Genomic DNA, 24,561 nt, shown 5'->3' with positions numbered 1-24,561 from the left:
TTCCATTTTAAATGTGATTGTATCTTTTTTACAAGACAGCACCACCCTGACCATGTCTCTGTGTTCATTATCTGAGCATGTGTCCAAATTACTAAACCTTACCATGATTGTTTAGTTGAACTAACAGCAGGTGGGATCAGTTTGAGAAAGAAATGTGAAGGATATCCAACTTCTTTAATTGATCTGGGGGGGGGGGGTGTTACATTTCTGTGTTTTTTTTGATCTGTGCGAAAATATTTTCACAAGACTTGAGACATATGTGTGTGTGGTCGCGGTGGGTCTGGGCTCTATTCGGAATCACCAGTCCTTCACAGGGCGACACACACACTCACACATATGGACACTTTTGAGTTTTGGATCGGGGGAGGAAACCCACAGGGAGAACATACCAAACTCCTCACAGAAAGTCAACATATTGGACAGTAAAAAAAAAAAAAGTAAAATATATATTCATCACAAATTTAGGTCTTTTTTTTACTGTCCAATATGATCATTCATTCATTATCTGTAAGCGATTATCCAGTTCAGGGTTGCGGTGGGTCCAGAGCCTACCTGGAATCATTGGGCGCAAGGCGGGAATACACACTGGAGGGGGCGCCAGTCCTTCACAGGGCAACACACACACCTACGGACACTTTTGAGTCGCCAATCCACCTACCAAAATGTTTTTGGACTGTGGGAGGAAACCGGAGCACCCGGAGGAAACCCACGCGGACACAGGGAGTACACACCACACTCCTCGCAGACAGTCACCCGGGGGAAACCCACGCAGACACGGGAAGAACACACCACACTCCTCGCAGACAGTCACCCGGGGGAAACCCACGCAGACACGGGAAGAACACACCACACTCCTCGCAGACAGTCACACGGAGGAAACCCACGCAGACATGGGGAGAACACACCACACTCCTCACAGACAGTCACCCGGAGGAAACCCACGCAGACACGGGGAGAACACACCACACTCCTCACAGACAGTCACCCGGAGGAAACCCACGCAGACACGTGGCGAACACACCACACTCCTCGCAGACAGTCACCCGGAGGAAACCCACGCAGACACAGGGAGAACACACCACACTCCTCGCAGACAGTCACCCGGAGGAAACGGTCCCTGGAGCTGTGTGACTGCGACGCTACCGTGCCGCCCCCCAATATGATCAGTGAATAAATATTTTAGTTCAATTCAAATGAATAATAATTTAGAATATTAGTTTCCCTTTTAATACAGTCACACATCACATCTGTTATATTCATAGAACTGTTAAAATGTGTCATTATTAATGTTTGTTATTTAATATCGCAGCATGCTTCAACTGCAGTATAAATCACAGCATATTAAGAAAATGTTGCTGACTTTAGAGGGTCATAGGTTAGACCTGATATATTTATAAACATAATATACAGCAGTAATTTGTAGAGGCTCATTTACGGTGTATATATATATTATAGCTGTACTGCTGTCTACAGTAGACACCAGTACAAGAACCTCTACAGATTACTGCTGTATATTCTGTTTATAAATATATCAGGTCTAATCTATGACCCTCTAAAGTCAGCAACATTACAAGGCCAAGATCACAGTATAAACAAAAAATAAACTGTCCTCAACTGTAGGTACACACATCTTCCTCATACAGGAGTTTGTCAGAGCTAAGTAGTGAACACATTCTAAATGAGTTCATCCAGCACTTGTGCAGGGCTTTATTTTGGTCTTGTCAGTACCCCCATGTCTGCAATATATTTGATTTAGGCCACTTTCTCTCCCATTAGGCCTTTATGAGGGGCTGGGACTAATGAATTGATATAGTTGGCCCTAATTTATGTTGTGTCTAATCCATTCTCATCAGTTCAGGCCTATCCTAATGGAGGCTGGCCTGAGCTGAGGGGTAATATACCAAGTTCATTATCAGGGTTACATGGCTAATGAATTCTGGAAAGACTGTGCTGTTGAGGAAGTATTGCCTTGGACCAAAGACAAAACTGGACAATAATTATGAGCAAAACGATAGAATGTTTTCAAATGTAGTATGAGGACGGATGTAATGCTGCATGTTTTTTCTTTCAAAACAAGAAATATTGAAAGACCACCTGAAATCTGGGTACTTAATGATATTAGGCAGGATTTGACCAGGGTTTGTATATTTGGGATGCATGCATAAGGAAAAATATCAAGACACACCATTACAACCCCTCCAACACAGAACAAGGTTAGCTCAGGGACCCTCCCAAATATCAGACTGTGATTATCATTTCCCTCTTGACATTAAGAAAAATGTTTTGTGCATCTGCATAAAGATTGTGTCTAATCACCACTAAAATATACTACCATTTCACTGTAGACTTAATCTTTGTCTTCGAAAATAATGATCTTTCCTAGTTTTGTCCAAAATATTCACTCACCTGTCCTAATCACTGAATTCAGGTGTTCCGATCACTTTCAAGTGTATAAAACCAAGAACCTAGGCATGACAACTGCTTCTACAAACATTTGTGAAAGAATGGGTCGCTCTCAGGATGTCCCTGAATTCCAGCGTGGTACTGTGATAGGACGCCACCTGTGAAACAAGTCCAGTCGTGTCAGTTGTTATTTAACAAAGTGGAACTACTGGGAACGACAGCAACTCGTCCACAAAGTGGTATGCCACGTAAAAAGTGTCAGTGGATGCAGAGGTGGCTAACTTTCTGCAGAGTCAATCACTACAGACCTCCAAACTTCATATGCATTCAGATTTTCTCAAGGAGAGTACGTAAAGAGCTTCATGAAATGGTTTTCCACAGTCGAGCAGCTGCATGTTCTCTGGAGTGATGAATGATGCCTCTCCATCTGGCAATCCAATGGATGAGCCTGGGTTTGGCGGTTGCCAGGAGAACAGTACTTGTTTAACTGCCTTGTGCGAAGCGTAAGTATTGATGGAGGGGGGATTATGGTGTGGGTTTGTTTTTCAGGAGTTGGACTCGGCTTCTTAGATCCAGTAAAATAAACCTTTAATGCTTCAGCACATCAAGATTCTCTAACGAGATCTAAATCATGCGCTCAACTTTGTGGGGACAGTTTGGAGACTGCCCCTTCCTGTTCCAACATGACTGCACACAAGTGCACAAAGCAAGGTCCATAAAAACATGGACCTTGCTTGGTGTGGAAGTAATTGACTAGCCTGCACCTGACCTGACTTTAACCTTATAGAACACCCTTGGGATGAATTAGAGCAAAGCCAGGCCTTCTTGTCCAACAAAGAGAAGATGCTGTCTCGTTTTTGATTCCACACAAGCTTGCACACCTTGACTGGCTTGTTGCTGGAGAAAAGACTTCCAGGTTACTCAGAGTGTGAGAGAGAAGTGAAGAATGCAGAGTTTTAGAGGTCTGGATGGAGTGAAGGAAATATTCTCTTTATCCTACAAACCCCATGCACTCATCTTGAAAGACATGAGAAATCAAATTTCACACAATTCGCAAAGTATCCCAGACCAGGAAAGATATACTCAGTGTGCAAATGTGACTTTGCTACTTTAGCACTGGAGCACTGAAAATGAGACTGAGAGGGATGGGTAACTGAGGAAGACTTACGCTCAGAAATAATGCTGATTATGTGTAAATATAAACTATAAACTGGATGAATAGATGTGGAAATGTTCTTTTAAAGCACTACACAAACCCATCTAAAATTTCAGACTTATTGGTTATGGATTTTGCTGACAAACCCCAGAGAAACACATCAAACTTGTCAGTCCTAATCTATCATGAGTTTTTGAATGTGCCAGAATTTTGATTCAAGAAAGTGTCAGGACAACTGACGCATTTGACACTGATTATTTCTGGAGTTTCTCTGTGTGTGTTTGTGTGTATATCTGGAGACCCCTGGAGCCCACCGCTTCATTACTCGTGTGGAACTCTACACCGTCTCCAAAGAGATGCTTGAAGAGTGAGTAGACATGGGCTACAGTTCCTCACTCTCTATCTGTCTATGTTTCTATTTCTCACGTATGCTTATTCTTGCAGCTGATACGTGACCCTCTCTGAACTGACACAGCCGGCTTATGTATTCTGCTCTGTAGATTTAGTCTCTAATCATTTGAACCTGTTTGTTTATTTTCAGACACCTGTCTGAATGCCCCCAAGGCTTGCCCGGGGCCTGAGAACTCGTACAAACCCTAATACTCCCCTAAACAGTGCTTTAATTATTCTGCTTCTGGTTCTTCAGAATTTAGTGCTACGTCTATAGTATGTACCATATTGTCAAGAATTAAATTCTTATGGAAAATTATGGAGTCGAATCATCTCTTCCTCCTTTTCCTGCTCATATCTTGATTTCCCAGAACTCACTAAAGCCTCAACCTGCATCCACGGATACACAAAAATAGTGTTCCTGCATTTATATGCAGTATTATAAAGAGAGAGAGAGAGAGAAAAGGAGAGAGAGGGAAGAGAAGGAGATCTCAGGAAGCTTTATATAGCCACCAAGGGAAATGGCAGGAACATGAAAATAAATGAGGCAGAAACTAATCAGAAGAGGTCTATAGGAAATGATTTCTGATGCTCTGTCTCTAAATCACACCTATCTATTATTAATTACGGGGTGTGCCAGGAGCCGGCACCCAAGCCAAACGTACAACGTGACGGGTCACAAAGGTCATCCCTGGTTTAAAGCCGAGCTGGAACACAATCAGCTTCAGGTGAGAATGAGCAAGTATTAAAGGAGTGATAATGAATGCTAATGACTTTCTGATTCTGACCTTGGATCTTCCTTTCCCATCCCTTCACTGTAAACCCTTTTGCTCAGTAATAATCTGGATTGAGTGATTCTATCTTAAAATGTATTCTAAAGTTACACGCAATTTAACAAATCAGTTTCCTTCAACAGTTCATTTTTTTTTGAGTTTGTGAAACTGTAGAGTTTTGATTTAACAAAGTTCTCTTTGTGGTTTTAAAGACAACAGTTATTATTTCATTCATTCATTCATTCATTCATTCATTCATTATCTGTAAGCGCTTATCCAGTTCAGGGTCACGGTGGGTCCAGAGCCTACCTGGAATCATTGGGTGCAAGGTGGGAACACACCCTGGAGGGGGCGCCGGTCCTTCACAGGGCAACACACACACACATTCACTCACACACTCACACCTACGGACACTTTTTTGAGTCACCAATCCACCAACCAATGTGTGTTTTTGGACTGTGGGAGGAAACCGGAGCACCCGGAGGAAACCCACGCAGACACAGGGAGAACACACCACACTCTTCACAGACAGTCACCCTGAGGAAACCCACGCAGACACAGTGAGAACACACCACACTCCTCACAGACAGTCACCCGGAGGAAACCCACACAGACACAGTGAGAACACACCACACTCCTCACAGACAGTCACCCGGAGGAAACCCACGCAGACACAGGGAGAACACACCACACTCCTCACAGACAGTCACCTGGAGGAAACCCACGCAGACACAGGGAGAACACACCACACTCCTCACAGACAGTCACCCGGAGGAAACCCACGCAGACACAGGGAGAACACACCACACTCCTCACAGACAGTCACCTGGAGGAAACCCACGCAGACACAGGGAGAACACACCAGACTCCTCACAGACAGTCACCCGGAGGAAACCCACACAGACACGGGGAGAACACACCTAACTCCTCACAGACAGTCACCCGGAGCGGGAATCGAACCCACAACCTCCAGGCCCCTGGAGCTGTGTTACTGCGACACTACCTGCTGCGCCACCGTGCCACCCCAGTTATGATTTAATGAACAAAATATTAAACACTTTGTTTTAATAAAATACTGAGGATGTTTCCTTACCATTTTGCTAGCTCTCCAGCCAGTTATCAGCTCAAAATTTCTGGAATGTGTTTATGAGTCCCCAGCGTCTCTAAATTTGGGTGACTGCAAACTGCAGGAAAGTAAACGCAGACATAAAGTGCTACAAAACTAAAAAACAACTTGAGCAACGAATGTTGTGTCTGTGGTAATTCAAACTTACTGTTCCAACTTAAAATACGCAGAGCTTCTGAACACAAACAAACCAGAGTGTGTTTCCCCACAACAGTTGACATTAAGACAGGCTGATTTCAATAGGTAATACATAGAATTGGAGAATTTATATATGATTATGTCATTTGTCATGAAAGGTTTAGATGAGGTGCAGCTTTAGGACCAATGCCCTTCAGTAAAGCTCTAACCACCCCCCCCCTCCACACCTCCACCCAGAGCAATTTCAAAACTTTGAAATTTAATACAATGTCTACAACACACTGGGGGACAAAAACTTGATTTTCCAAGCACTCATTATCTTGGTGGGTATGTGTGTGTGTATGTGTATGTGTGTGTGTGTGGGTGGGTGGCTTTTTCTCATGTTGCAGAGCAGATACACCCTTGTCAGCCACCAGCAGAGAAAACTGATGAATGCAGTCACACTTATTTCAAAAAGAAACTTATTCATTTCTGCACGAGTTTGTTTCCTGTTTGCTTCACCATTTGTTGCTGCTGAGCTCTGTTTCCTAAACTGGTGTAACTGGAACTCAAGTGTGAGTCCACCAACATGTCATAGACGTAAGAGCATCAACATGTGCTTAACAGCTGTTTGTGTTAAAAGCAATTTGTGAGCTGCTGTGTTATACAGTGATGTGTTAATTGTGTTACATTCTCTCTCTCTCTCTCTCTCTCTCTCTCTCTCTCTCTCAAGAGTACACGTGTAGGATTTTTCTTGCATAGGTCTTTTATCCTAATTATATAGCTGGAAGCAATGCCCTTTTTTTACTACCTTCATCTCTGAGAGCAGAGGTCTGTCTCTATCTCTCTCTCTCTCTCTCTCTCTCTCTCTCTCACACTCTCTCTATCTCTCTCTCTCTCTCTCTCTCTCTCTCTCTCTCTCTCTCTCTCTCTCTCTCTCTCTCTCTCGTACTCCTTTCCTTCTCCATGTTTAGGTCTGTCACATGGCTATGTAATATAATTTGTTGGAGCTGTTAAACAATTTAAATTGTGGCCTTCCTTCATTGCTTTGTGACCTTCTGCTGAGCTGGCCTAGCTTAGAGAGAGAGAGAGAGAGAGAGAGAGAGAGAGAGCTGGTTGTTTTGTCAATAATCATCAGCATTTTTTTAAACATAGTTTGAACTATTTAAGATGGCTGATATATAAAGCCCCGTGTCCATGTGGGTTTCCTCCGGGTGCTCCGGTTTCCTCCCACAGTCCAAAAACACACGTTGCAGGTGGATTGGCGACTCAAAAGTGTCCATAGGTGTGAGTGTGTGAGTGAATGTGTGTGTTGCCCTGTGAAGGACTGGCGCCCCCTCCAGGGTGTATTCCCGCCTTGCGCCCAATTATTCCAGGTAGGCTCTGGACCCACCGCTACCCTGAACTGGATAAGTGTTTACAGATAATGAAAGAATGAATGAATGATATATAAAGCAATATTCCTATAGAGAGAGGGTGAATAGTGAGCCTAAAACTGAGTGCTAAACCAATAGCTTTCGTAAGACATTCTGTAGACCTTCTACCTAGCAACCTAGATGTTGTGGGTGGAGTATAGGTAGATGATTTGGTTTTAATACGTAAAAAAAACAAAACGATATCTTGTAATTTAAATGAACTATGTAATAGACATGTAACAATGCATTTACTTCAGCAATCATTGGAAAAGAACATGTGATAATAATAGATTCAATGGTTGAGAGCCAGTGTGTTCTGCATTTCTCCTCATCAGTGAAGTACGAGGCTTGCTCAGGATCCTGAATTTGAGCTTAGGAATAAAAGTCAGCTCGAGCATTCCTTCAGTTTCCTCTCCAATTCTCCCAGGACTCTTTCCGAGCAGCTGTTTCTGTCACCCAGGGCTGATGTGTGTCTACTCTAATGAACATGAGTCTCTCTCTCTCTCTCTCTAACTCTCCAACATCTGCAGCCATGGCAACCTGATGCTTTATTAGAGTGTTTGTGGGGAGAAAAGTTCAACATTCAGCATCCAGTGTCTTTTCTCTGCACACAGTCACAGCCAGGCTGACAATGCAGAATGAATGATTTTAAAAACAGGTTTAATAAGCTGTAATGGCTTTAGCTTCTTTTCTGTCTGGTGTTATAATGTTTTAATTTACCCACAACTCTCCAGACTCCTTAAATATACTGTATAGCAGCATTCATACACCACTAGAGAGCACATATACATCTGTATAGAGACAGTACATAGGTAATTGTGATATTATAATGGCTGCCTTTTTTCTGACCTTGGACGTTCTCATGGTTTTCAAGTCCACTGCTTCTTCTGGAGCTTACAGCCTTGTGAACTCTGCAGATCCATCCTGGTGCAAAATCAGAAATATAAGCAAGACTTGAGGCGGCTGTGAGTGAATGGTCTGTGGGTCTTCCACCCACAAATGTGTAACATGGCCCTAAGTCCATACTCAAGTGTTGTACACGTATAGAAAATATATCACACAACCAGCATCTATCAGCATGTTTATATCGAGTCAATATTTAAATATTAAATCATTGACTAAATATGAATGACTTAAATCAGGCAGAGTGTCAGGACTGTGGGGCGGACTGACGGAGGCGGACGTACACGCTAAAACACACTGACTTTTATTTACAAAATATAACAAAACAGAAAGACACTAGCATAACAGACAGAAAAGAAAGACTGAGACAGAGAGACTTGGACAGAAGGACAATACATGGAGTGAACTAAACTGAGATACAGATACAGACAAACCTGGACAGAGACAACTAAACAGACAGAGAAAGCTAAGCAGACTAACCTTGACACAGAGAGATAAACAGAGATCTAAACCTGAACACGGAGAGCTAAACAGATAGAACGGTATTGACAGACAACGAGAGACACCAGGAAGGAAACAGACAGAGAACAAACCGAAGCGAGGGACAGACAGACTGGACTGAGCAACATGATACTGGAAATGAAACGACAACATGAAACGACGGAGACAGACAGACTGGACTGAGTGACATGACAATGGAAGCAAAACTGGATACGAAACAATACAAATGACCGACCCACAAGTAGTGAGATAAGGGAACTTAAATACATGACACAGACAAGACACACCTGAAACAGATAACGAGGAGGACGGACAAAGAGGCGGAACAAAGGCAGGACAAGGGTGGAGACATGGACAATAACAAACAGAGCCATTTTCTAAGAGAGCACATGGCAGAGAAAACAGACACGACAGGACAAGGGCGTGACACAGAGCAGAAACATCTTCCTTAGAAATGTTTATAAATGTATTTTTACTTTAATTAATTAATTGAATTATGTATTTATTTATACATCATTATTACATAATATTGTTATTATCGTCTGTCAAAAATATTAGAAGCTGTAACGAACATAAAGAATCGAGGCACTATATAATAAATACAGTGTTGTATTTTGTTGTTCAAACTGACCATTTTGGTTAAAGATTAAATAAATGAAAAATGTGACATTGAGACTTTGGTAATGTCCCAAAACCAGAAATCAAGAATCTGTGATTGGATAATTCTCTTGAACCTTTATGTAACTGAACATGATTCCTATATGTTCCCTGATCAAACTGATGGTTGTTTCGTAAAGATAAACATGTTTAAAATGTGATAGTGTCACACAGGAACCCATAACAACAACATGGGGCCAGGTGCAAGTCCAAGAATGTTCTAATCCAGGAAGTCAGTCCATAAATCCTTATAAATAGCACAAAAACACTGACCAATACTCAGAAACTATACACAGAAGAAAAGGGTCTTAACCAGGAAAGAGGATCTTGAATAAATACGCTCAGAAATGTAGGACATAACTCATAAAAGACTTTGCAAAGACACTCATCCAAACACAGGTCTTATATACACGCAAAAATGGCTACTAATTAGAAACAGGTAAAGGTTCAAAGCCTAGTATTCTGGTGACACTGACCTCTGTTGGTCTGGAAGAGAACATGCAGCAGCAGAAGTGACAGATGCATAAAAGAAGGTTCAGAAAAGTTGAGATGGGGCAAAATAAGAGTGAAAAGTTCATATAATATATATATATAGCCCTGTTGTGAAACATTCTATTGTGAGAAAGTAAATGTAAAAGTTATAAAAGGAGTTGAGCTATTACCTGGACTTTGTTTACACCATCAGGACAACAGAGGAAACACAAAGTCTCATACAAATACTGTTAACTGACACTTCAAGCTTCCTGGTAAAAGGACAGTAAATGTTAAGCTACCAGCCGAACATTTTTACCGACCCAGAAGGTATTGCATCAGGAACTATCATGCTGCTGTGATGATTGTACCTCCATGGACTCAGGAGTAGTTCAGAAAATGGTTGTCACTTAACAGTCTGTTGCTGCATCAAGCAATGCAACCTAAAACACTACTTTACACTAGCCATGTATCAGTTGTAATCAGAATCATTGCTGGGTCCTCTGGGCTCATCTCAGATTATTTGGAAGACAGCCCACTTCTCAGTTCACTTTGTGGAAAAACAGATGTTGAGTTCTCAGTTCCAAATGGACTGAAAAAAAGAGACTGCCCAGACTTTTATCAAAGAATAGTAGCATTCTCTGCACGCTGCATCAGTGTGGTTTTGTTAACACAGAGTGTGTGCATTTGACTGGCCTGTCAGTCCAGATCTGTCCTTAATGGTGAATGATGAACAGAAGAATCAAATATCACCATAGAATGTTGTTGAGCTGCTGAAGTCCTGTATATAGAAAGGATTAAATATTCTCTTGCAAAACTGCAGCACTTGGTATCCTCAGTTCCCAAATGATATAAGAACTTTGAAGTTTGTTGCAGGCTAAAATTATTTTACAAAATAAAAAAGTTGTTCTGTATAATTAATAATATATATTTTTTAATTTCTTTAGCTTTTAGGCTTTTTTATTGCATTTTCCAAAACATTCCCAGCTGATTTAGAAATAGGATTTGTAGTATTAGGGAAAACAAGTGGGCTTTGATTGGCTGCTGGTTTCCCACTGATGATTAATCAAAAATAAAAAGTAAAACAGTTCTATCTAACAACAGCTTGGACTGTAGTAAACAGACATTTTAACCATTACAGCTGGCCACACATCTGTGACCACACACCGAGCCCAGGATCACCACAGGACTGTTTTAATATTAGTGCTTTTCCAAGCAAATAAACAGTTCCTGCCTGGGACTGACCTGAATTGAAATGTTTTCTGTCAGAGAGAAGAGCTGTGGATAGCTCTGTTGGGCTGTAAAACAAGCCGTTTATCTTATTTCTACATTCTGAAGTCCTGGCAGATTCTGTCTCCAGGCAGATGGATTAGAGTCGACGTTTGTATCTGATCCCTGATCCTGGAACCTCCCTTGCTTGGCGTAGGTCTGTTTTGGTGCCGTATATAAAACAGTAAGCAATTATAAGAAATTAGAGATATTTCTGTAGGCCTTGTGTTCATCTCTAAAGCATGTTTTAAATTTCTCTATGAATATAACTGCAGCTGCTGCAAGAAAAAAAAAAGGAATGCAAAGGGAGCTGTGTAAACAGCCTGTGATTTTAATCCCTATGTGAGAAGCTTTCCTGAGGTCTACAATCAAAACAATGTTGCTCTAAGGCCAAATCTGCGCAAGGACAATGTTCACCTTAAGAAAACTCTAATCACCTTAAATAGTCTCGCGAGCAACAGTTCTGTAGCGGGAGCGTCTCTGTGAGCTCTGCATGCTAAGAAGCTGACATCTGAGGCAAACCAGAGCCATACTGACACCTGCAGCTCCGGCGTAATTGCTGTGATTAGTGCCGTCATGGGGATAATTGTTGGTTTCTATAGCTGAAATTAGAGCTTTTTTTTCGGAGTAATTTGCACTCCCTTAATGAGTGTGTATTGGGCTGATGAATAAACCGGTTCTTGCTGAGTGATGTAAACAGTCTTGCCCTTTGCTGAAGGCTTCAGGGAAGCTGCCAGAGATGAAGAGCTCTTTATTTCAGCTCAGTACTGCATGTTTTCTTTTCTGACACCACCACAGAAATCTCACTCCGAAGCCAGGATCCAAATATAAAACACAGGGAAGTTGTTGACTGCGAATTCCAGCTGTTGACAGCTGTATCAGTCATAAATTTAACTATATCTGATTTAGGCACAATACAATGTACACTATATCACCAAGCTTTAGTAGACACCCCTTATTCATTCATCCATTCATTCATTCATTCATTATCTGTAAACGCTCATCCAGTTCAGGGTCTTGGTGGGTCCAGAGCCTACCTGGAATCATTGGGTGCAAGGCAGGAATACACCCAGGAGGGGGCGCCAGTCCTTCACAGGGAAACACAGACACACACACACACACACACACATTCACTCAAACCTATGGACACTTTTGAGACGCCAATCCACCTACCAACGTATGTTTTTGGACTGTGGGAGGAAACCGGAGCACCCGGAGGAAACCCACGCAGACACAGGGAGAACACACCAACTCCTCACAGACAGTCACCTGGAGAAAACCCACGCAGACACAGGGAGAACACACCACACTCCTAACAGACAGTCACCCGGAGGAAACCCACGCGGACACAGAGAGAACACATCAACTCCTCACAGACAGTCACTCTGAGGAAACCCACGCGGACACAGGGGGAACACACCAACTCCTCACAGACAGTTACCCGAAGGAAACCCACGCGGACACGGGGAGAACACACCAACTCCTCACAGACAGTTACCCGGAGCAGGACTTGAACCCACAACCTCCAGGTCCCTGGAGCTGTGTGACTGCGACACGACCTGCTGCACCACCATGCCGCCTTCTAGACACCCCTTATAATGTATGAATTCAGGGAGAACACATTGTTCAGGTTTGAACGGTGTCTCAGTTAAAAGAATAAATGAACAGCTGCACATGAGCTCCAGTGAAGCTTGGCTGGCTGTTGGAAGTGGTTTTGAAGGAACCAACAGTGGACTTTGTACTGAACTAATGACACCGTCCTTTGCTGGTCCTGACTTTGATGTTGTAAAAGATCCCAGGGCAATTCTTCATGGCGTTACCCTGCTAAATCTTCCACTGTTGCCACTTCTAGCCTCCTAATCATCCACAATCTTTTTTTAACCCACCTCAATCATTCCCTCTTTCCTCCCCTCAGAATAGCTGATGTGTGGTGAGTGTACGGGCACGGACTGGCTGCTGTCACATTATCCAAGTGTATGCTGCACATTGCTGGTGACTTTGGGTTTATAGAAAAGCACTATATAAATGTAACTATCAGTACTTCATTCATGTGCCAACAAGTATATGGTTACAACTCACTCCCTTTGAGCCCCTGGTGAGGTATTTACATTTTTTAAAATGGTCTATAGCGCAGCCACTGAGATGGTAAAAACAGTAATTCAGTGACACACACACAAACACTCACACGGAAATCCACACACAGAACTCAGTCATTAAAAAAACATGGTAAGAAAGGTGTCATTTTATTCTATAAAGGTACCATGTGTTTCTAATGACAACATTCACTGCGTAAACTGTCCATGTTACGTTTTTCTCTGTGTCAGTCTGTACCTTCTCTTTCGACATGAACATGTTTCAGATAGAAAGTGGAAGTGCATTAGTCTTAGAGCATATGTATTAGTTTATTATTTAATGGTAGTAAAATGTTAGATAATGGATTAACGTGCATTTAGGATGAGTTTAATGTTGTTAATGTAGTGTGAGGACATTAGAAATCTCTCTGAACTGTGTGCCGCAAAGATACACTTAATCATAATGTTGCCATAGTGTAACTGATTTAGGATTGTATCCTTTTCAACAACAATGAAATGTGACATGCTTTGTTCAAAACACCACAAGGATCAAACAACACAGCAACATCGGTTGCAGCCCTTTCATTCATTCATTATCTGTAAACGCTTATCCAGTTCAGGGTCACGGTGGGTCCAGAGCCTACCTGGAATCATTGGGCGCAAGGCGGGAATACACCCTGGAGGGGGCGCCAGTCCTTCACAGGGCAACACAGACACACACGTTCACTCACACACTCACACCTACGGACACTTTTGAGTCGCCAATCCACCTACCAACGTGTGTTTTTGGACTGTGGTAGGAAACCGGAGCACCCGGAGGAAACCCACGCGGACACAGGGAGAACACACCACACTCCTCACAGACAGTCACCCGGAGGAAACCCACGCAGACACAGGGAGAACACACCAACTTCTCACAGACAGTCACCCAGAGCAGGAATCGAACCCACAACCTCCAGGTCCCTGGAGCTGTGTGACTGAGACACTACCTGCTGCATCACCGTGCCGAGACGAGAGGCACATATAATGTGTTTAAGCTCTTTTAACTCTTCTTTCCCACCTCTTATTTTCACCATTTTTGCTTAGTTCTCTTCGTTCTTGAGCTACTTTTTGCCATAAATGTGAGTCCAGTGCTGTGATTGGTGATACTCAGAGGAGGATGTGGGACGATTCCAAAGTGTCTGCACTTGACATCAGAAGTTGATCAAAATCATAATGTTTCCTATGTTTCCATGACAGATCACACACACAACTGTCTGGGTTGATTTGTTTCACAGTTTGTGGTTTGGCAGGCTCCAGATCCCCTACTTATTGTGCACATGGACTGAAAAATATATTTTCTGATACTATGTTTTTATTCTATTTTAATGTAGCTCATTTGAATTCATGCTTATTACTGTAAAGAGCCTTTTTTAAACTCAACATTCAGTTAAAGAATCCATGTCTATATATAGTGTTCCTAGAGGCTATATATTTTTAGGGGTTCCTGACTGAAACTTGGAGGTATTAGGCACAGAGTTTTCATTCATGTGACAGGCACTTTTTCTGCCACCGTGCTACAGGCCTGTGCTGCAGCGATGTGCGACGACGAGAAACCTTTCGCTTTGCCATTAAACACCTTTCTGCGTCACTTGCCGCCCAAAATAGAATTGTCAGATGTTGCACATTCGAGGCACGTTCTCTCCACAGCGCCTTTAGAGCATGAATCATTTGCACATCAGACCCCTTTTGGAGAGCATTTCTGCTCTCTGGTGGGAGGCTGAGATGGAGCTAGAGCTGGAGCTGCAGGCAGAGTCACATTAGAAGGATCCTGAAGGTCTGGATCTATACCTGCGGGCTGTTCTTTATAAATGGCTGCTTGGCCTCATGAGTGTGTGAGGTAGTGTCTCCAGGGGGTTTAAGTGGCGGGCAGGTAACTTTTGCCTTCCTGTGCTTTGACAGTGTTTCATCTTTGGTTTACTGTGTCAGCAAAAAAAAAAAGTGCCTTCCTTTAGTCTGCACTGCCCCACTCTCAGAGCAAGGGACATCAATGGGACTCATGCTTCAGCAGCACCACGGACAGCTCATTAAACACACCAAGGCTGCATCTAAATCTGATCTTGCTGAATTCATCTGATCTAGCCTTGAGGTTGCACATGCTCATCAGCTCTGACACGGTTGCCTTATCTAAATACATAGAAACCTGTCTCCATAGGAACACAAACAATCAACCCTCAGAACTGACCCCATCAGTGAGACACAGGGGGACAAACTGAGGACTCCTCACTGCCGAGGATCGAGCCTAGGACCCCAGGACACTGGTGCTGTGTGGCTGCAACACTACGAGCAGCAGGGCCAGCTGCAGATCACGAGAAGCAGAAAACAAGACTGAAATTGTTAAATGTTTAAAAATTTTAATTGTGGCAAAGCATGGGCATGAAGTGCTGGACATTTTTAACGTGTAATTATTTGTGCATCAGCCAATTCCTGACAGTAAATGTGGGGCCACACACTTCCAAGATCTTAAGGTCTTGACTTCAATCCCTGCCTCAGGTCACTGCCTGTGATGCGCTTGGTGTGTTCTCCCTGTGTCTGTGTGGGTTTCCTCCAGATACTTTGTATCCCTCCGACAGTCCATAAACATATGATGGGAGACGGACTGGCTGTGTGAAACTATAATCATGTTTGAGTGTGTGGGTAGAGATATACTTGCTGTTAACAATGCATCATGATCGCCTCGTGTGTCCTGCATCCATTTGGTGCTTGTCCTCAGATGCACAGGTAAAATATGAGGGCAGTGCAGGTGATCAGCAGCAACACAATGATGGAGGGAGCGCTATTCCTTCACAGGGTGACACACACTCGCACACTCACACCTATGGACACGTTTTGAGTCGCCAATCCATCCACCAATGTGTGTTTTTGGACCGTGCGCAGAAATCGGAACACATGAATACACACACACTTAAAAACTATGGTTTTACAAGGGCTCTTTATTAAAGGAAGTGGTTCTATATAGAGCCCTGAACACATCATGGAAGGGTTCTTCAGATTGATAGAAAGTGTGCTATAAATGGTTCTAAATAGCACATTTTAGAAAAAGGGTTCTATGTGGCACTAAAAGTGGCAGCTATATGTTACGCTTGACATCAAAGCAGGCAAATAAGTGAAAAGGGCTCAGAATGTATACAGCTGCTGGAAGGAGGGTTTATGAAGGTTTAGACCAGATTGTGGTAGAGGGCTCAGGGCTGACGTGTACTGTCCATGGTCCTGAAACGGCGCGTTTATCTGTAATGTCTCTGCATGAACCGCTTTTATGGTCGCTGACTCTGTCAGGGAAAGTGTATGTGTGTGTGTTTGTGTGTGTGTGTGTGTGTGTGTGTGTGTGTGTGAGAGAGAGAGAGAGAGAGAGAGAGTATTGGGGGTGGGGAAGGGGTGGGTGGCAGCTTCCCGAGTCCAGCACAGCGTTCTCTCATTCTCGGCCGAACCCGGTCGCTGTGCGCGTGTGCGCCGCTTCCCGCGCGGTTTCGCGTGCGGAGGGGAAGAGGAGGCGTGTGTGTGTGGTGTGTGTGTGTGTGAGAGAGAGAGAGTGAGAGAGAAAGAGAGTGTGTGTGCGTGCGTGCCTGTGCGTGTGTTTGTGTATGAGTGTGTGTGAGTGCGCGTGTGGACCTTTCCTTTACGCCGTTCGCAGCAGAGCTCGGAGACGCGCCTTACCGCGTGCAGCGGAGTGGATGGCGGCAGAGGGTCATGAAGGTAATCAGTGGCTTTGAGCGGGGTTCCGGGGGCTCTCACCACGTGAATTATTGCCCATCAATTATTCAACGCGTTCATCGGCGGCAGCGGCGGCGGAGGAGCGCTCCCGTGCTCGTGGCTTTGAAGAGCGCTCGCCGGCTCTCCGCGATGCAAGTGCCGCGCTCGGCCTGCGCTTTGAGACGCGCTCACGAGGAGGACGAGGGAGGATGAAGGAGGAGGCGGCGGCCGAGGAAGAGGCAGCGGGCTACAATGAAGTGGAGTGGCCGCGGCTCGTGCGCCGTGGCCGTGTCCGGCGCCGTGATCTTGGCGTGCGCCGCCAGCGCCGCCGCCGTGGGCTTCAGGTGCGTGGCGCTGGGCGCGCGCGTGCGGGCGCGCTTCCACGTGGCCACGGCGGCCGGCGCCTTCTACTCGGGCATCGTGCTCACGCTCGGCCAGGCGCTGCTCTGCACGGCGCTGGTGTGTTGCCGCCGGCGCGGCGCCTCGTGCACGAACTTCTTGCTGTTGGGCGTACTCGTGTTCGTGCTCGGCGTGCTCACGGCCTTCTCGGGCGCGGTGGTGGACGGCGACGCCGTGGCGCTGGTGGAGCGCAAGTACGCGCGCTACTGCACAGCCATGAGGGCGAGCACCGCCATGAGTGACGAAGAGGAGAAGGAAGTGCGCGCGTCCTGCGAGGCGCTTCGGGACTACCAGAGCGCGCTGCTCGCCTCCGCCGTGCTCAACGCGCTCGAGTGCGCGCTCGGCCTGCTCAACCTGCTGCTCATTAAGCGCTGGCAGAGCGCGCGCTTCTACCGGCGGCAGCGACGGTGGCGGGGGCGTGCACGGGGGCGCGCACGGTGGCTTGGACGCGCACGGGCACCTCTTATCATCGCCGGAGGAGGCGGCGGTAGCGGCGGGGAGCTTGGTGGCGGGGACGAACGCGATTTGGCCGCGGCACGCTCACCGGCCTTGCGTGCTTACGTGAACCCGGCGCTGTGCCGGAGGGGAGCGGAGGAGGGCAGGGGCGCGGAGGCGCAGCGCAGCGGACATCCCAGCAGCGAACTGCCGGGCTACTCGCCCACGGACCCGGAACTCAACCTCTCTTACCCGTTCTCCTACCCGCTGCCCAGCGACTCCCCCCCGGCATACGAGGACATTTTCCCTGGAGGCACTGAAGCAGAGAGCGAGGACGAAGAGCTGGGACTCTAGGACTTATAAGACACGCGCGCTCCGGCGTGCGTGCGTGCGTGCGTGTGTGTGTGGGCAGTGACAATCAACAGCGTCCACTGGGAACGAACCATCAATCAGCCCCTCTCTCATATCAAAGAGCTGACTTCGTCCTTGTCTTGCACTTTTCCTGCCTGGGATTTCAGACAAACACGTGATTACAAAATGAACTGGCTTTTTCCAAACCAGACTGACGTGGTAAGAGATATATACAGATGATTATATATAAGCAGTACATTATTCTATAAAGAAGTTATTTCAGAATCTGCTCTCCGTTCCGATCACTAATGACTGACTGATTGATTGGCCGAGGGGTCCATCTTATGCCCATGTAGTTTGTTGATGTCATTCTCTTTTCCTGTTTTCCTTCATTCTGCCTATGTTTAGCACACGAATAAAAAGAAAAGCGAACTTCCTCTTCCTCGAAATTGTATCGCAGAATCAGTTGTATCAGTGTTAGTTTGTGCCACGCTTCTCTGGCTCTCTTTGTGATGCTGGGTAACTCCTCTCTGAAATCCTACCAGAGACTAGAGAGAGACTAGAGAGGTACTGGAGGCTGATGTGAGCTCAAAGCTGGGTAAGGACTGAAAAAGGTTGTGCTCTGGCACACTACCGTTGTATTGAAGAGCAATGCTCACTAACATATCATTTCATAATTGAAGTGTATTACTATCAGAGTTAACCCTCTCGTCCACTACATTTAACACTGACACAACAGGCTGATGTCACAGTGTCACAGACATAGGTGATGTAGTGTTTGGAGTCTGAACCCCAGTCTGCTTTGTAGAGGGCAGTGATGTTATCCACTATGCCAGAGGTCTTCATGTCCACACCTGGATCCCAAATCCCAAATTCCAGTTCTTAATTCTCAATGAGGAAAAGCTTAACTTATGTATCCCTGTTTTTGTCGATTTTTAATTTACTACAACATTTGAACACAGCAGCTGTGTGATGTCATGATGAATGAACCAATAGAAATGCTCACTGAACGTTAAGAAGGTTTGTTTTACTGTTTCCTTCTGTAAAATTACGATTTTGGAGCTATGTGTTTTTCTTTGCTCAATGATGATATGCACCCAGTTTATAGAAGTTTGGCTTGGAGTGGACTGGGAGGGTCGAGAGGCTGGGATTGGTGCTGTTATAAAGGAAACACATAAGAATTAGTTAAGAGATGGTGCATGTGACTCATTTTCAGTGCAGTGAGCTTACAGCGTGAGCCGTTATGGATTGGGATCATTACTGAATACGACGTAGAGTTTGAGCGATGGGTAATTCAGGCTCAACAGCCTGTGGAAATGGCCAACAAGTTGTCAACCTCCAACAGCAGTTGGGAGTGCGTGCCGATGCACCAGGGAGCACAGAAAGGATGGAGAGTAATGACACTGTAGGTCAGTTAGGCTGGAACACAACGTACATGTCCCATCGATTCCTATTCGCCCTTTGCCACTGATACTTCGAGGATGAACGAGCGCTTATTGGCTGCTTCATTCCCTTTCAGTTAAGATACTGGAAAGAGGTGGAGGAGAAAACGTTTCAGTGTAAGGAACCTGCCGAGTCGGTGTTTCATAACGGCCCTTCAAGTGATCAGGAGTAATCACATCTGCTGTAGGGTCCCATGTGTGAGAGGGGTATAATTACCCACGCTCCATTGGCCTGCATGTTAATTCAATGATAGTAGCTTCGCTTCTGAGTCAGTGACCGTCTGCCACGCTAGTCTGACAGAAAAGGCTTCTGAATAGTTTGTATGTCCTTGTAAGCCTCTGTGCCGTGACCTTTGACCTTTTGAGTCATGTTTTTGAGCACCATATTGGACCTCAAGCATTAGCAGGCCAGGTGAAAGCAGAATGCCCAAAGGAACTCATGCCCCTTGTTTCTCAGAAGCCGTTTCTTTCCGACACTTGCGTCAGAAACAGTCGAGTGGTTGAATGTTTGAATAGTTTTTGAGCCAGAGCCTCGTCGAACGATGACTAAATGCAGTTTCTGATTGCAGCCATTTGGTTTGGATGCCTAAAATGTGCCTGATTACTTAAAGTGCCTCTCCACACTGGAGAACTGTCAAACAATTTAATTCTCTCTAAAGAAATTCTTAAAGGGAAATGTCAGGGAGCAGTGTACAGTTTGAGAAATGTGGGGAAAACACGACTAAGTGTAAAGCCTCAATCATCTAGAAATGCCCCCCCCACCATCACCATGTCACTGAGAGTGCCGTCAGAAGATGTGCTATTGGCGCTCCCTCTTCCTTTCATGGCACTTGCTCAAAAAAGGTTTCATTTAGCTAATGGCAGTGGGAAAAAAAATAGAATGCAATTTATGTTTTGCCTCTTTCTGCTGCTATTTTCCATTATCTGTTATTTAAATGGCCAGGACGAGAATTGACAGTGCGGTCTTGATTTTATTGTAGTGTGTGTGTGCCTCGGGCTTTTTCAGTTCTGATAATTAAATGCTCAGTTTGAGAGTTAATGCAAAATTTACTACTTATCTGGGGGAGAGTGGAATCTCTTTCTCTTTTTGTATGCACTCTCCCTCTCTCTCTGTTTCTCTCTCTGTCTCTCTCTCTCGCTCTTTGTTGTTCTCCCTTTCTGTCATTTACTGCCTTTTCTTCCACTCTTAATTAATGCTCTCTCTCTCTCTCTCTCTCTCTCTCTCTCTCTCTTTCTTTTTCTGCTGTTCTCTCTTTGTGCTCTGTTCTGTTTCTATTGGCATTTTCTCCATCACTTTGTTCCCTCTCTCTCTCTCTCTCTCTCTCTCTCTCTCTCTCTCTCTCTCTTTCTCTCTCTCTCTTTTTCTGCTGTTCTCTTTTTGTGCTCTGTTCTGTTTCTTTTGACATTTTCTCCACCACTTTGTGCTCTCTCTCTCTCTCTCTCTCTCTCTCTCTCTCTCTCTCTCTCTCGCTTTTTGTTGCTCTCCCTTTCTGTCATTTACTGCCTTTTCTTCCACTCTTAACTAATACTTTCTCCCTCTCTCTCTCTCTCTTTTTTTTTTCTGCTGCTCTCTCTTTGTGCTCTGTTCTGTTTCTTTTGGCATTTTCTCCACCACTTTGTGCTCTCTCTCTCTCTCTCTCCCCCTCTCTCTCTCTCTCTCTCTCTCTCTCTCTTTCTCAGTTTCCTCTGCTTCTCTCTCTCTCTCTCTCTCTCTCCCTCTCTCTCTTGCTCTGTTGTTCTCCCTTTCTGTCATTTACTGCATTTTCTCCCGCTCCTAATTAATGCTCTCTCTCTCTCTCTCTCTCTCTCTCTCTCTCTCTCTCTCTCTCTCTCTCTCTCTCTCTCTCTCTGTCTCTTTCTCTTTCTCATTTTTCTCTGTTTCTATCTCTCTCTCTCTCTCTCTGTCTCTTTCTCTTTCTCAGTTTTCTCTGCTTCTCTCTCTCTCTCTCTCTCTCTCTCTCTCTCATTTTCATCTGCTTCTCTCTCTGTCTCTTTCTCTTTCTCAGTTTCCTCTACTTCTCTCTCTCTCTCTCATTTTCCTCTGCTTTTTTCTCTCTCTCTCTCTCTCTCTCTCTCTCTCTCTCTCTCTCTCTCTGCAGTAAAGCATATGAGTGATTGTGGGGTAGAGGCATTTGGGTATCTGGTGTCATGTTTAATTTGCAAAGGTGTGCTATCTCTCCACAGCTTCTTTTAAAAACACTACAGTGAAGAACACTAGATCAGACCTAAACTGCGACTCCCCGAGCAGAATCCATCATCCTTTTAATGAGTGGAATAACTTCACCAATTGCTGTGAGTAGCTAATTAGCTGGACCCAAGTATGTCTCTCTCTAGCAAATCCTGAGATGAATACTGTGACACACTCACTGCAGATCTGCAGTATACCTCTCATTTACCAGCAGAGAGCAGAGCTGTAAGCTAGACCTGTGAAGCATGGAGATGGAGATCTGCATCAGTCTTTGTTGTTGTCTTGAATCCGTCTCTTGTTAAGCTTGGTAATATTTATAGAAATGTTTGTTGGTGCCGAGCTGAATGACACAATGATGGAAATGCAGTAGGGGACGTGTTCTCTAAAGGGAGGCTTCAGTCAGTAATGCTAATGTTGCTAACAATGAATGAAAGTAAATGGTGCCTTATTAGCATTATTCAAATGCTGTCATGCTAACTAGATTCCATTCATGGTAGGAGTCAATTGTTCTTTCAAAGACTAATTGACCAAAAAGGGGTTCCTTGTACACCACAATGGGAACCGCTCCTTTCCTTAAAGAACCGTTAAAATTAAAAAGCTGGAGCCTTTCAGTCAAACATTTTCAAAAGGACCATATCATTGAAAAACATATTTCCTTAGTTTTTTCTTTCTTTTTTCCTCCAAAACGTCCCTGGGTCATAGTTTTTTTGTGTTCTCCTGAAAAAGCCAACCATTCACATACACTGACCATTGCATTAAAACTGCCTTATTTCTGCACTGGTCTGCTTTATTAGCCCCACATACCAAAGACATAACATGGGCAGTGAGGGCAGTAACAAAGAGGTAGTTTTAATGTTATGGCTGATGAGTATATATCAGCCCATTCTTCCTAAATCAGTTTAGCGCTCATTCATGCTTAAATTCAAATGAACTTTTCAGCACCATATGCAACATACAGATTAGCCAATCAGAATAGAGTATTTTTTGTCATTTTTTTCTTTGAACCACAATGATATATCAGTCTAAAAGGAATGGCAAGCCGAAGACATGCATTTAATAGAAGGGTAAAGAGAGGTTGGAAAATGGCCCTATGGGAATGAGTAATGTCCGTTTTTGGTTAATAAACCCATAGATGTATGACAAAATGTAGTAAAGAACCTTCAAACGTTCCATTCCAGAGGTCCCTACTCCAGGTCACAGTCTTGGGCTTTGTAATAATTAAATGAACCATTCCTGTAACTGATTGGCTGATTCAAGGTCTGGATTTCAGGACCCTACTAGAGCTGTATCTTCAAGAACCATTTAAAAGCTTTTCACAATTAAGAGTGTAGTCAGAAATGGTGAAATTGTCTTTGAGTGTCACCTATGGCAAACTGCAGTGAAACCCAGGCATGACTCAGATGGCCCTGGATGCTCTCCAAGGTCTTGACCACTCTGCTGTGGTTACTGCATTCTGTCCATTGATGCTGAGCAGGAATGGAGGAATTAAATGGGGGATGGAGGAAAGGAGGGAGGAGAGAGTGATACTGAAAGGAAAAAGTAGCCTTTATCTTTTAACGCAAGCTCTGAAGAGCGAGGGATTTCTCCAGGCAGGAAGAGGTGTAGGCTAGAAAAAGCGGAACTGAGTGAAACAAAGTGGGTTTTCAGTTTTCATCAGGTAACCCATTTAATAATGGAGCTGTTTTTTTTCTCTCTCTTTTAAACCACAGCCTGAAACTGAAGTTAAAGAGCAGGAGCATGCAGTGATTATAGGAAGCCCTGATTCAAGTCCCAGTCTGAGGCAGAACTGAGCCCTTCTTGATTCAGTGGAGCTCCATTGGTTCAACTCCCATCAGAGGTTTAATGAAACATGTTTGCTGAATTTACCTTTATGACTTTGGTTTTTCTCTGTGGCGGGTGATTTAGAGCTGGGCCTTATGAAGACAGCCTCTGTGATTACTCTCCCCCTCCAAAACTCATAAATAAGCTCTTCCTCTGCTTCATTTACCTGCATTATCCTCTCACTAATGCCGTTTTGGGCTCTCTCCAGTAGTCTTGGTCCTGGGAGAGGGGCTTGATCGCTTCCTTTGTTGATGGTAGTTGGCCTCCATTGTGCAGAAAGCTATTTCTGCTGGCCACAAGGTCTTTATACTCTGGAATGTGTCTCTAGCCAGGTTTTCACTCAGGAGTATCTCTATTTCTCACAATGCTCAGGTCTGTAATGGAGAGATGAATGGACTAATGGAGCATTTGGGGAATGCAGTGTTTGTTGCAGCTGTGTCTGGAAATGCAGTTCTGTTGTCTAGGTCTCAAAGGTTAAATACAATGTATGACCAAAGACGTATGGACACATTGCTTCTGAAATGAAGGGCATTAATGATAATGTAGCCCCTCTGTGCTCCAATAACAGCCCGTACTCTTCAGCGAATGCTTGACACTAGCTGAAGTGCATTTAATTAAAACTCAATCAGGTCCCGTTGTTAAAATATTCTCTCAGCAAAGTCCAAAGCTCAAGACACATGCTTCATCTCTTAGTGGTGCTTCACACCGCAGTTGTTCATTAATGCCACCTTTTTCAGAACATAGAATACATACTGATTTAGATCTGGGTGCAAGAAGAGTTACATAAACTCTCCGTCCAGTCATCGTTAAGGTTCAATTTCTTGAATCTTTCCTTATTTTAAGGCTGTGTTGAGTGAAACTAGAGCATGTAAATAGTGAAGTTTAGTTGAATTGTAGGTGATCTCTGCTTTGTAATAATTTTCTGATCCAGCAGTAATAATGA

General features: G+C 44.4%; 1 protein-coding gene across 1 annotated transcript; it reads left to right on the top strand.

Annotated features, from left to right (window-relative positions):
* Positions 1-16,733: 16,733 nt before the first annotated feature.
* Positions 16,734-18,663, top strand: LOC136674146 (transmembrane protein 271-like). The gene has a single exon (XM_066650028.1). It carries the CDS (start codon positions 17,235-17,237, stop codon positions 18,168-18,170), a length of 936 nt encoding a protein of 311 aa, XP_066506125.1. The 5' UTR covers positions 16,734-17,234; the 3' UTR covers positions 18,171-18,663.
* Positions 18,664-24,561: the final 5,898 nt, after the last annotated feature.

The sequence above is a fragment of the Hoplias malabaricus genome, chromosome 17 (assembly GCF_029633855.1).
Source record: "Hoplias malabaricus isolate fHopMal1 chromosome 17, fHopMal1.hap1, whole genome shotgun sequence".
NCBI classification, from domain to species: Eukaryota; Metazoa; Chordata; class Actinopteri; order Characiformes; family Erythrinidae; genus Hoplias; species Hoplias malabaricus.
The sequence above is the reverse complement of the archived record's forward strand: the minus strand, read 5'-3'. Positions and strand labels throughout refer to the sequence as shown.